The 14,092-nt window shown below is 36.8% G+C and overlaps 1 protein-coding gene across 1 annotated transcript in view; it reads right to left on the bottom strand.

Moving 5' to 3' along the window:
• The window catches only part of LOC150079092 (uncharacterized), a 63,520-nt gene extending 49,784 nt beyond the window's left edge, over nt 1-13,736 (bottom strand). The window contains exons 1-4 of the mRNA XM_090382947.1: nt 13,649-13,736; nt 6,969-7,089; nt 2,726-2,806; nt 2,174-2,451 (exon numbers count right to left, since the gene is read on the bottom strand). Of these exons, the coding sequence (XP_090239073.1) occupies nt 2,174-2,451; nt 2,726-2,806; nt 6,969-7,050 (441 nt within the window). The 5' untranslated portion in view covers nt 7,051-7,089; nt 13,649-13,736. The remainder of the gene's footprint in view (nt 1-2,173; nt 2,452-2,725; nt 2,807-6,968; nt 7,090-13,648) is intronic.
• Nucleotides 13,737-14,092: the final 356 nt, after the last annotated feature.

The following is a 14,092-nucleotide window of genomic DNA, read 5'->3' as shown; positions in this document are numbered from 1 at the left end:
GCACTTTTAATTTCATTTTTGTTCTTAAAATTTTCAAAAAGAGAATGTTATTTCTAAAAATGCGTCTTTGATGAATTGACCATCAGAAAATGGTTTTCATTTTTTTGCAAGAAGAGGCCACACCTGTTCTAAGGGATTGACTCTCCCACTTCGTGAGTCAACTTATTTCAACGATTGACAACCCGCTGCCCACGGGTGAACTTCATTTGATTCGATCTTCTGTTTATTCCCTGAGATTTTATATTTGTATCCTCCTAGTTCATGTCTTGCCCACAACGGAGAACAGACCTTCCTCGCTCACTTTACTCAATCCCTGCGGTGCCTCATACATCTCAGTTAGGTCACCCTTAGATGTCTGGTTATCAAACTTAAGTCCACACCTTCTAAGCTGTTCTTCGTATGTGCATCATTTTGGTTTCTATTTTCTGAATCCCCTCTAGTAGCCCTCTCTGTTTTTAGGTGCTGTCTCCAGACCTCTGTACAATATTCTAAATGCAGTCCAACCGCCGTCTTGTGAAGAGGATTAATGATGTCCTTCTTACATGCAAAGGTTATATTACAGGACACTATGTGCCTTCCTGCCGCATGAATACACTACATGGAAAATTTAATGTAAGATTGAATCATAAGGCGTAAGTCTTTTCGTCTTGAAACATGCCTGGCTCGGATTGTTAACCTGATTGTAATTTTGAGTTATTCCGAGTGGGAGAACTTTGGGTTAATCACGGGGAGAAATCCTACTCCCTTCGTCTGAGATCAGCTGACAGCAGCCACGATTTAAGAGGTCTTTTGCATTTTTCCCCTTTACATTGTGTGAGAATATAAAAAAAAATATCGCATTAAAACCGACAAGGTTAGGCAACCAGTAAAAAGCAATAATTCCATGAATAGAAATGATAAAACAAACATAACATTATGTAGCAAAAAATGCTTTTTTTTTGTATTCGACATATTTTTATATGTATATTTGTATGCTAATATTGATAGCAGGATTTCAAATAAGAATTTAGAAACATAGCCAGTATTTTATACTCGTATAATTGAACTATTTTGTTAGCTGAAATTCAATTTTTATCTCTGGTCATGACCAGTTCTGCATTCGCACATATTTCCAGACTCGTACTGATATGTTTATGGATATTCTATAGCACGTGAAGCATAACATTGTTGGTGGCACCAATTTTTGCAGTGTATTCGAAGTCTATCCAAAGTTTAAAAGTCTGCGGATTGAAAAGCTGTGGCTCCAGTCTAATTCTGACGGCTCCAGAGAGGAGCCATCCGAATTGATTTGATGGATCTGGTGAAGAGGCTAACTGAGATTACACCTTAGAAGCCTGTTCAAGAAGTGGCACAATTGCTAAATCGCAAGAATTGAATGACTTGGTGAATGGCTTTAGTTTAACCAACTGCAGAGCTCCTGAGATATCATTTCAAATAGTGGAATATACGAGATCTTAGCTGCCAAACCTCCACATAAAGAAAAAGACATGTCACTTATTCACGTTTTTACACTATTGCAAGGATCTCTGTGCTATTTATCTAATTTAATTGGTTTAAATTACGAAATTGGTGTTAGTTACAATCTGGAAGAGTGGCGCGTTTTCAAAGAGTTCAAGTAAATGTTTGAAAGCTGTGCTTCTTCACAGTGGTAATATACATACATCGATGGACATATACACCTGTTGCTTATTCTGTTCGTATTAAAGAAGAACTACGGAAATGTGAGCATCTTTTAGAGAAGATAAAGTATCAGCAATATAAATGGGATGTCTGTGGGAACTTTAAGATGCTGGGAGTTTCTTCTGCGTTTTCAAGGTGACTTCGCTAATTCCCTTGCCTTCCTTGCCTACAGGAGATTGTCAGTAAGAATTGAGATGCAGCCTGGCGCACCCAATGGAGTAAAAAGAATCCCTTCCACTCCTTTACTGTAAAATAATAGTAAACTAAACACAATAAACGCGAATTAATTCCATAAATCTATTTTGGTGAGGATTTTTATCCAGTCGGGTTATGTTCAGTTATACATATACACTCACATTTAATTACAACTGGTCGTGCTGCTCAATATACTCGGAATTCTAGAGAATGTTATTTAACCGGATGAAACACAATTTAAATATCTTCCGAAATGACTCAATGAAATTCTAACAGCAAGAAAAAGGAAAAGGCTCACCTGGTGTTTGCTATTAGTGCTTTGAAATTTAATCATTTTTTTGGTCCAGCTTTTTGGATATGCCGATCCATAAAAAGTACTTTTCTTCCAAAGTGTTGACTTTGGACGGTCATCAAATATGTCCTGGTAGAGCTCGAGATGTATTCTTTCATCACCATATATCTTAAACTCAAAAGAAAGCTCCTTTTGATTCGACGGTGGCAGTATGGAACTTTTAATCACCGCCACGCCACAGGATTTCAAGCAGTTTTGCACTTTGAGGAATTGTGTTCCGGACTCTACACACGAAAACAGTGAATAGGAAGGGTCGAGTAAGTAGAGAAACATCAATAGGAGCGGAAGGAGTAAACAGTAACTTAATATATATTCATCATTTTAATTTTTAAACCCTTTCAGTAATGTTCTCTTATTATCGATGAATGAATTATGTAAGATTAAATAAGTTAGCGTATTTTCATCAGTAATTAAGTTTAGCATACGCGTGTAAAACCGAAATTTTAGGAATTTAAACGATATATTTTTTTTATGAATTTTTCTCCCATAGTAACTTACCTGTTTCCGTTCCCCATAGTACTGTGGCGTTTGGGTCATTAGTCCAGTTACAAGTGTAATCAGTTGCTTGACACTGAGCAGCTGCAAAGAAAATTACTCATATTGAAAAAAATGATATTAAAATCAAATTTATATCTGAATGTCATTAAGATGCAATCAGTTGATGTAATATTTCTTTCTGTTTTAAATAAAGTACAAGAATGGTACATAGCAAAGAATATTCATATTTTGGAAAGAGCCACAAATGTGAGGTTGGCTACAGAGAGAAACTCGTGTACATTTGTTGTTAATGATCAAGAGTCTGAAGAAGTTCTTAAAGAGATTTTCGTCGTAGAGCTATGTGTTTGTCGGCTCTGATTATAAGACGCCTCGGAAAACGGGGAACATATATTTCTGAAGTGTCCCAATACAATTAACTGCTAGAATATCGCTATCTTTGCTAGCGGTTCGTGAAACACTCAACTCCTGACGCTGAGGAGCTAGAGGATCACTTTTGGATAGACGAGGTGTGGTTTCATTTAGATGGGTATGCCAGTTCTCAGTACTTGTATGGCAGACAATCTTCGTGAGCCCCACGAAGATTGGCTTTGGCACGGTAAGCTGGGTATCCTACACAACTTTAAGGTAACAAATCCCTCGGGAAAAAACCGTCATCAGAAGTTGCTTGCAGCACGACTCTTTCCAAGGGATATGGAGTCACTCTTGTTCTGTAACTTAACTGACAAAGAACAAGGAACATATATTATTAATCGGCTTGAACTCCAAAATATAGTTAGGCGGCGACCATGGAACCTACAATGACCCGACCTACAGGCGAAGGCGAACGTGCTCACCATTCCAGTGGTAATGGTGAGCACGCGCGAGTATTCCGAAAGTTGTGTAGGTAGCATAAAATAAAAACCGAATGCTTCTATACTCTTCGCTATGGTTTAGTGAAGTAAAGCGTGACAAGTCATCAATCAGACAAAGACCAGATCAAAACTTCCTTCAACGAACTTTTTGACTGGAAGATCTTCACTGTGTTTAAGCAAACTGAAAAACCAAAACAGCTACCGATGCTTTCGCATATAATAACAAGAATAAAATTGGCCAAGAAAAAAGAAAAAGAAAAGATCGACCTTTTGGAGCTAAGCTGCTTTTTAGTTTTTGGCAATTTCAATGTTTTCCATTTCTGCTCCTCAATTTTTCCCACCATTGCCAAACAAAAAAATTAACAAGTTGTACTGTTAGACTGCTACACCAATTTATAAAAAGTTTAATGTTTTTCCTTCAAAGCCTTTCACATTTAATTTCGTTTAATTTATACTAATCTGGATTTGAATAAACGCAATCTAATTTGAATAAACACAATTTATTCAAATTGGCCGTCGATGTATACTTAATTCTTTAATGCTACTTGAAAACAAATTATCTATCCTTACGTTTTAATGATCACGCGATCAGATTCATAACTGCATAATTTCAGCCACACCCCTTTGAAAATAATTAAATGCAAAGAATTGTTTTTCAATTAGTCATCTCCTGCAGTCGCCGTGATAATCTTGCCATGGGAAAATATCTGAGATCGATTATTTTTGCTGACTGAAGTTGGGAAGTACTTACTGTTTATGACTAGTGGAACCTTTTATCGGATTTTTTGTAACGGAGTTCTTTGCTCCTTTTTATGATGCAATATAGGCAACCGACTATAATATAAATGCAATTTATAGACACATGCTGACGTCTCATGAAGTTGGCTGCCTCGACGCAAATCCTAAAAAAATAACTCAATAGTACGATAACGATTTTGGCGGCTCAGAAGGTGCACCATGTTTGCATATTACCCAAAGTCTACATGGAGATGGCAGAACATTTTTGAACGCCGATAGTGTGCAGAAGCAACATGGAGGAGGTCGTCAAAGCATCTCAGAGAAGCGAATTGCTGCTTTTGTTATAAATCCATCGTGCATCAAGGAAATTGAACATGCCCCATGGAACTCTGCACACAAGCCGCTGCATTTATACGTCTATAAATTGCAAATAGTTCAAGAAAGCAAGCCGAGTGACAAACTACTGGGACAAAACTTCGCCATTTCATATTCTTGATCGCATCGACTAAACCATGATTTCTTGAGTCATATTACGTTTTCTAAAACAGCCCAAATGTGAATGTTCTGTGTGGCCTTATGGAGGACATGAACATTGGACCATTCTTCTTCTTAGAGGATACCGTTACAGAATTCCACATCTACAGCCCAACATAATCTTTCAGCAAGATGGAACACCGCCTCATTAGAGCTGGTAGGTGTGCATTGCTCTGAACGACACGCTCTTGGACCGATATCATGGGTCCCTCCTCGTTCACCTGACATAATTCATTTATATTTCTTCTACTGGGGCTATGTGAAAGACATGATTTATTCCACAAAGGTGTCTAATATCGCCACCTTACGTACAAACATCATACAAGCAATTGCAACCATCTGTTACCTAGTCTGAAATCGAGTATCGTTTGGACATCCTTCTTTGTGCCAAAGAAGTCTGCTGACTTTTTGTTTATTATAAAATGTTTAAGTTTTCTTTCCCAATAAAAGTTACTAACATTTTCTTAGTGCACTGGGTTTTCTTTTGCGAGATATTTAAAATCAGGGACTTTCAAAAGGGACACCCTGGATATAGAGCATCTCATGCCACTCGGAAGTAAAACTGGATGCGAGGAGAATCATCCTGCTTCAGGTGTGTGCTGCCACTTTGTTAACAGGGGACACGCTCCAGAAGAATTTCAGCCAAGGGTCGCCCCCGATTAAATTTTGTGACATTTTAAGAAACCATTTTTTTTAAACAAGGGGTTCGGATAATCTTTAAAAATTTAACAAAGGGTTTGTGCAAGCCCCCTTCAGCACATCTCTACTTGACGAACCGGGCACTGTTTAGCTATCAGCAAGGTGTATCCTAATTCCATCATGCTTGTAGACTCGAGCTTAAGACTGAGAACCAAAGAACGATGATGCATGTGGATACAGTCTGATGTTCCAATCGGTAAGTTAACCTCATCTCCGGGTTTTTAAAGCACCCGTCTAAATTGATGAGGGGAAAACGTTATGACTGTACTTCATAGCTGAATAATCTCTTATTTAAAACCTTGATAAACCTTATATACGACCTTTCCTTGTGCTACATATGCAAACAACTCTTTATGGAATCCTCTTGAACAACTGTATCATTAGACCGTAGTCAACCATATTTAACTGTTCAACAAAACTAAATATTTTTCATGTATCAATGTGAGCTCACCTCAGCAGATGGCTATCGAGGGACTTAGATCTAAGGGTTAATAAATGAATTTAATTGCAGTAGAACCTCAAATCCGACATAGCACGTTTCAGCTTTTTGAAGGTTATGCATACAACCTAAGTATTCAGTGATAATTCGATTTTATTTTTATCAGATAATACAGTAGCTCTGATCCCTATAATCTCCACAGAACGATAGTCACTGGCATTAAGCCAAAATATGTTAACTCGTACTGCCTTTTTTTAAATACGGCCACCCTCCTTTCCTTCTGCTCTTCTTTGGTTGACTACCTTTGGAGGAATATTTAAAGAGTCCCGGATTTTTGTGGTTCTACTGTATAATAAAAAAAGCGACTTCACATCTATGATTTGATATGATTCTCCAAATTCTCCATACACTCTTCTAATTTATTTTGATTCAACAATTGAGCTGCAGGAAAATATTTTTTTGTCCAAGTATTTTACTGTTTATCCTTTGAATTTTCATCATGATCAAGATTTCGATTCCCATCGAGAAACATTTTTTGCCTCCTGAATTTATGGCTGAAATATATTGCCCTTCGAGAAGACTCCAGGCTCGTTTGCATATACGCGAACGTGCTTTGTGACTCTGCAGTTGTTTGTGCACTCCAAAGGATTGAAAATCGATTTTACAATAGTCTTTCGCAAACATCAAACCTTCAGTACGTACAACAAAGCTGACTGAACAGCAAGGAAACCATTTTACACAAGTAAATTACTGATTGCCGTATTGATCCGAGTTGATAATAACTGACCATACAATAATGAGTTTGAACATAAGGATAGGATGCGCAGATTTCAAAAAGAACCTAAAGTATAGTTGACTCACCTGGTTGCCAAGGGTCCAACACAATTGCTATCTAGACATAAATCTATGGCCCTTATGCATTATGTGCCAAAGAAGCTAACATTAATATTAAAAGTGTAATCTGAGTTTTTCTATAACTTACCATCGCTGAAGGAGCCGAAAAGGGTGACGGCGAGAATCACCAGATGGGACGCTTCACAGGTAGATATTTGTAATTTGAACATTGACTCATAAATATGAATTTATCATCCGAAACAAGAAACCTAAAGGAGCAATAGAATTTTAGTAAATGATCGTGTTAGAGATTAATTCAAACTAACTGACAAGCTAACTGCGGAATGGCAACATGTCGCGCAATACGATTCGCATTCCTTTCTTAGATAATACTACGAGATTTATTACCGTATAATATGTACACCAGATTGTACACCAGTAACCTGCGAAACATGCATGAAGAAGTTGTACAGAATACGATGATATTTGTATTAAGCTGAAGCAGTTATTAAAATTTCATTGAGATAAGTAACTGAAATAAGAGAGTCCTCTGTTAATGAACTTATAGGTGACGTTACTCATCTGAGATCACATGTCGGTAAGAATCAGTTTCTGAATTGCCGGAGTGAAAACGCACGAGGGCGCATCGCAATTCTCCGTACAGTGAACGCTGCTTCTGACAGTTCCCACGCAGTAAGCGACAAACCCTTTGTTATTTTCCATAAGCCTCCCCCTCCCTCCGAGTCTACAATGTATAATCACCGCAGTGGTATCGACTGCTTTCGCGCTCGTTCTCAATGAACGGCTGCTGTGCTTGACATCGCAGTTGTCTGCTTTCAGGTAACCGTCCGCCAACGTGCACACACATAACACCTGCATCCACTTGAGGCTGTTTATCGATCCATTTCGCCCTCTTTAAACGTTTTTGTCAATCATGAGGGCGTGTAGTGGAGAGAATGACGCCTTCACTGAACTGAATCGATGCTGATCTGTTCTTGGTTCGCACTTTCATCGCTTTTCTGTGCCCCACTGAAGTAAAGATTTATGTTTTCTGCTGTTTCTTTTCGTTGCCGGAGAGTTTTCCTTGTCGTGTCACGTACCTTTTCATCGTAGTTGAACGATGCCTCAAAATGTACTTAAAATAAACTGCTTTCGTATATTTCCACTTGAGAAGAAACAATTGTGAATGTAATATCTACTCAAGTTTTGGCTGAATAAGCAATTCATTTTGAGCTGGAATATTTAATATATTCAGTCTATTTCCAGTGCTGTTGAGAACTTCCCAACTTCTATTTCCAAGGAAAGAAATCGGTGTTCTAATTATTTCCTTCCACTCAAGTTTTCCGAATTCCAGAACAGTCGACGTCTCTGAATAGAATCCATCGATTGCGCTGTAAACTACTCAAACTTGGCTAAGTCTATCGATATATTTCGGAGTGGTATTCAAAATGAGCTGCAAGAATCTGTTTGTAGCTAATACAAGAGGGAAGATAAGAGTTGTTTGGATCCAAAACTTTGATCAGAGGATAATAATAAAAACTTCATTAAAAGATCCTGCTGTAGTGATCGAGCAGTCCTTTGGATTAAGTTACTTCTCTGTCTTCTATTTGTATATTAAGATCAGGCTCTCTTTGTATACAAAATTCATCTACCCCATACGTTGACCCGTTGGGGACTGTAGTGTCAGTGGTTATCCTCACAATTATTTTGATCAAGTTTTCATTAAAGTTTCATAACGATTAAAATGTTTTATGAAGATGTATTTTAACTCCAAAATAATTCTGAAATTATTCAGTAAGTTTATCAGAGCATTTACAAAGTGTATGCCCCTGGTCTGTTGGTTTGAACTCTGAATTGAACATTGAATTTCTCCGGAAATACCAAAGTATTTCATCTAGTTAATCTTAAACGTTTTCCTGCTTAATTCGTACCACGATTTCCAGTTCATTTGACCACTATTAATTGTTTAGATTTCGTTTTACAGGTATTTCGCGTTTAGTAGTTAATGTAACTTTCCGCCAACTTGGCTTGGGATCTTTCGATGATTACTGGGACGGGTTTTTACTTTGGATAGCCTTTCTGAATTTAAAATATCCATGGTAATATTTATCCCGTTGTTGCCAGACAATCCGTTCTGACGACACTTGCTGTTCTGACTACAGAACAATCTATTGCAAGATTTGTAATTGGATTAGTTAATTTTTTTTTAATTTAAAGAAAAGGGAGACTTGTTTGTATGTGGGGGGACACATAACGTACAAAAGCCATTCAGTTAAAATGCCTTCGACGCTCGTACGCTTAATGTATAGATGTAGTATTTTAAAATAGCTTTGATTGGTTTGCTCTTTTTTAGGGTTGTGTGCGTAATTTTTCATATGTCACTTCACATAGATGCGTCCAAATCACCATAAGTATGTAGGTTTTAATTGCTGAAGTGCAAGAATCGCAATAAATTCATAAAATGTTGTCGCGTCACCATTTTGGACCAATCGAAGCTTTCCAGGATGCAGTGGAAGCAACCTCAGTCCCAGAGAAAGAGATCAGCCCTATATTTCTGCAAGAAAAGTTATGGTATTCGTTTTGGTTCGACCGCCGTTGTATTTTGCTGTCAGATTTTAAAGAACGTGATGCCAACATTAATTCGGAACGGCATTCTGAAACTTAGAATCTCCTGCGTGCCTCAGCATCAGAAGAATTCGTGCTTCCTGGTAATGCACGCTCATATCAACTTGATAATGGCCTTTCTTTAAAAAAAGATATTCTGGATGGCACTGAAAAAACTATTTGCAATCAAATTTGTCACCATGTGACTTTCATGTTTTTGACGAGTTGCGAGAATCTCTAGAAGGACGATTTCAATTCGGACGTTGAAGTCAAAACAATCGTCAAACAATGGCTGAATAAATAAGTGGAATATTTTTTTGAAGAAAGAATGTACATAGTGATTCAGAATTGCATGATATAAATTTTGAAGAGGTTCCTTTACAACAAAAGGAATTGAAAGTGCAGACCTGTGTGATAGTACTGCTAACTGCTATTAGTTAGTAGTATTCTCATCCTTGATTTTCATCCATTTCTTTGAAATATGTTAAATATAACTACGAGGATAACATAACATCTAGCGAACCCTGTATATTTTCGTTGACTTATATGAATAACATTTATCTTGAGGTATGGACTTTCCCTCTCTCTCCCCCACTTTTAACAGGCGAGAAAGTTGCAAGTGTAAATCATATCTAATTGGATATAAGTATTTTGTATGCACAAAAGTGTATTGGTTAATAGTTACAGTACGTGTTACTGTAGATACGGAGAAGCCAACAACCGTTTGCAATTTGAAGTAAACATGCAAAACACGATTACCACTTTCGTGTTTGCATTTTAACAGTAACTTGTAGAGTTAAAGTACATGTGTATACATGGCGTGAGTTGTACCTGTGCTTTGCTGAATGTATTACACTGTTATAGCTAATTGACTGACGCTGGATACGTAAGGAAGGCTAACTGAGAACCTGTAATTATTTGGACGAGAAACAGTTCCTAACTGTACGCATAGTTTTTGGTTTATGTATTTTGGTTTATTAACAAGATGCTTTTTCAACTTCTGTCCTCACTTATGGGTCTTTTCACGGTGCGGAAAGAGAGGTCTGCTTGCTTCCCAGATTTTAACACATTACGTTTTATATTCATATCTTTTATTACACTGCTGAACGAGAGAACTTCTTAATGTAAAACTGCCCCTATTTCCTCGCCGCTAGAGAAAATGTCTGGCAGAATTCCTATCTGAATGCGAATTTAGCATTTTCTTCAATTTATAAAAAGACTTTGTATAATGAACTCCAATAGACTGACTCAAAATTGTTAAATAACGTTGGATAGATTAAGCAAAATACAGCCTGGATAATAACTCATTTTGTGATGTAATGTTTTTCTAAATTTCCGGTGAGAGAGAATAGATGACAAAGGATGTGAAGTAATCAAAGAATATCTGTGATATTTATTATTAAGCCTACTTAGCGTAATACAGGGTGGCCACTGAAAGACTGAAGGGTTTGAAAAAGTCATAACTTTCATTTTTAATCTTTTTTATTTTATTTTTTTACATGTTATAGAGCATCCCTTGGAGATTAAAATGGCTGCATATGATGTCCAGCAACGAGTAAAACTCGTTGGGTTTTTCTATTCCAGTGAAAGATCAATTATTGAAACTCGGAGAAAATACCGGCAACATTTTAAAGTCCTCCTAGCGATAACATGATTCGGAACCTAATCGTCCGGTTTGAAAGAACTGGATCAGTCGGCGATCTTCCGGGAAGAGGTCCTGTGTGTACTGATGCAGCGGTGGAAGCTGTACGGCAGAGTGTTCTTGAGGATCCATCTGCCTCTACCCGTCGTTGGTCTGCTCAACTAGGCATCGCCAGAACATCGCTTCAGAAGATTCTGAAAGGGTGGTCAATATTTCAGTGGCCACATTTTAATCTCCAAGGGATGCTCTATAACCTGTAAAAAAAGAAAATAAAAAAGATTAAAAATGAACAAGTTATGACTTTTTCAAACCCTTCAGTCTTTCAGTGGCTACCCTATATTTTAGTACCAACTCATCTGAAATTTAGACATCGAAGTATGAAGTGATATGATCGACAAGGTTGCATCATATAATGGAGTGCTACAGCTATAAGCACAACTTTTAGCTGTAGGAAAAACAAACCTGTAATCCGAAAGAAGCTCCCGGTTTGTCTTTCTATTTACTGTGTAATGGTAATTCAATTTGTCTGTAATTTTAGCAATAATGCTCCAGAATTGAGGTGTTGTTATAAAACCATGTAATATACAGTACATCCTTCTAGTTACCATTCTGTGTAGGGATGTTACCACTGATAGTAATACTAAACTGATTTCATTTACTCAATCTTCATACGAAAACCAGGAGCAGCCTTATTTATTAAAAACGATTGGCTGTCACATATTAAACGTGTACAAAAGTCAATTTATTATGTACACTTCTAGTCGAAGGACAATTACAATAAATAATACAATTCAAATCGTTATCAAATCAAATTATTTTAAGTTAAGAATTTTACGCATTTCTGTATCAAATTTCTTTCTGGAAGCTTTGGTCCCTTCAGTAACAGTTTAAGGTCAACAGTTTCGCTATGAAGGCTTGGGCCTATGCTTATATTGGAGACCACCCGTTATTCACAGCACCCTGAGTTTTAGACAAATAGAGGCTCCACTTTGTTTGGAGATTTGTGCTTACATCTCATATTTGTATAAAATGATATTAACAATTTAACACGACTTCTGTAATGTGAGTAAACACAAGCCTTCATGACCAAAAGCTGGCTTTTATCACTGAAAGGGGCAAAGCATCTCCAAGAAAGAAACAATGCATGCGTTTCAAATTATTTCAGCGCTTGCGTTGAATTATAATCCCATAAATTTTACTACATTGCAAATCAATTTAAATGTCTTGTATACATCGTACTGCCATAAATACTGTCACAAAGTCTGAGCAGTGAAATATCCAAACAAAGTATAGGCTTAATTGTCCTATTTTTTATATCCCTTGGGATGTAAACCGAAAGTAATTAATAATAATTATGCACAGGTTAAAATGGAGTAGGTGACAACTAAAATCGAGTTTTTGTTACAGCTACATAAATCAAGGCCTATATTATAATTCTATTCCCTAGGAATAGAATTATAATATAGGATTAATATAAAATACAATTAAAATGCCATATTAAACTTTTAATGTTAAATTAACAGTGTTGTTTATAATTGAAGCATAAAATAACTAAATCATAAAGCAATTGGTACAATAAAATGGTAAAGGGCAATACATATTTGCATTTACAAATATGTATATACATATTTGCAATACATATTTGTATTTACAAAGGCTTTACTCCGATTTTTTAAACCCGCCTGCACTTGAACCTATATGGGATTCGAACCACGACTTTTACCACGCGGTATGGAGCTAAAACGATCATAGTCGTTGTGCTATTCGCAATGGCAAAGGTTCCTTTAATGCTGCTTTATTTTTTTTAACTGGTAAAACGTGGTAAAATTTTAAATTCACAATTTTAGCTCAGATAGTCGAAATTCGTTTTGCTAGAATGTTCAAGAATAAAATAACATTAGGTGATAATTAATTCCCAAATCAGTGCAGTAATGAACTAAATTTGCTACGTTTCAAAACTGATATGTGAAACTAAATTTACTAATAAAAGCTAACGCCTAATATCCAGTGAGATTCTACTAATAATAAGATCAACATTTGATGAAACGTTTCATTTATTTGATCGTTAATCAACAATTCTTCTATATTAAAAATGGTTTGTCGATTGCTAATAAACAGATATAGTTGATATCCCATTAGAGACGTCACATTACAACCGCCAATTTACAGAATTTTGATAACATTTGTTGGATTCATTTAGGAAAACGTTAGTTTTCCTTTTATGTTTTGCTGATACCAAAAATAAGAACACGTATTCATTAAAACCGTGGTTTTAATTGTTCTTGCACTTCAGTGAGGGCTAATCTGTTTAGATTGTTAATCCCTCTCTCTTCAAGTTTCTCGCACGTATGTTCTGCTCAACTGCCATGCTTGGTACCAATGTGTGAAAGTATTGTCTAGTAAGAAGGAATTAGGTAATTACATTTCTTCTCCAACTGATATCTGTTATCTTACAACAAAACTAAAACACATTGAGAAACCTCGCATCTCTCCCGATTTCTCTGGTGTTGCTTTGCACAGGCTGGCAAGTAAATTTTTGAACCAAATAAGCAGAGAAAACTATTTTTCAAGCGATCACCTACCTGCTGGATGAGAAATTTTGCTTTTCTCAGATGCCTAGTATCCTGCTTGTCACGCACAACCTCCACCACTTGTTTGTCGGAATCTACTTATTCCAACTCGTTGCGTGAGCCGGGCTTCGTGACTCGGCAGCAGCCACCTTCTGTTCTCCTATTGGTCGAGCCGACAGTAACCTTTTCTTTATGACTAACGCGTTTTTAGCTTAATCCACCACGTCACGTTTAATATTCACGGTTACTTGCCACTGTTTGCTTCCCATTTCCATAATAAAGAAATATAGGGCTTTAGGGGAAAATTAATGCATTCCCAGAACTCAATAAACAGGCAGAATTGACAATACAACAAGTAACTTTAAGATTGTCAGAGCGATGTTTGGTTTGACACGAATAAGGGATCAGATTTGGTTCTATAGAATATGTTAATTTCTTGTAAACAGTGCGCTCATT

This window comes from Mastigoproctus giganteus, chromosome 10, assembly GCF_048544385.1.
Source record: "Mastigoproctus giganteus isolate SK-2022 chromosome 10, ASM4854438v1, whole genome shotgun sequence".
NCBI classification, from domain to species: Eukaryota; Metazoa; Arthropoda; class Arachnida; order Uropygi; family Thelyphonidae; genus Mastigoproctus; species Mastigoproctus giganteus.
Note: the sequence above shows the minus strand (reverse complement) of the source record. Positions and strands in the feature narration are given on the sequence as shown.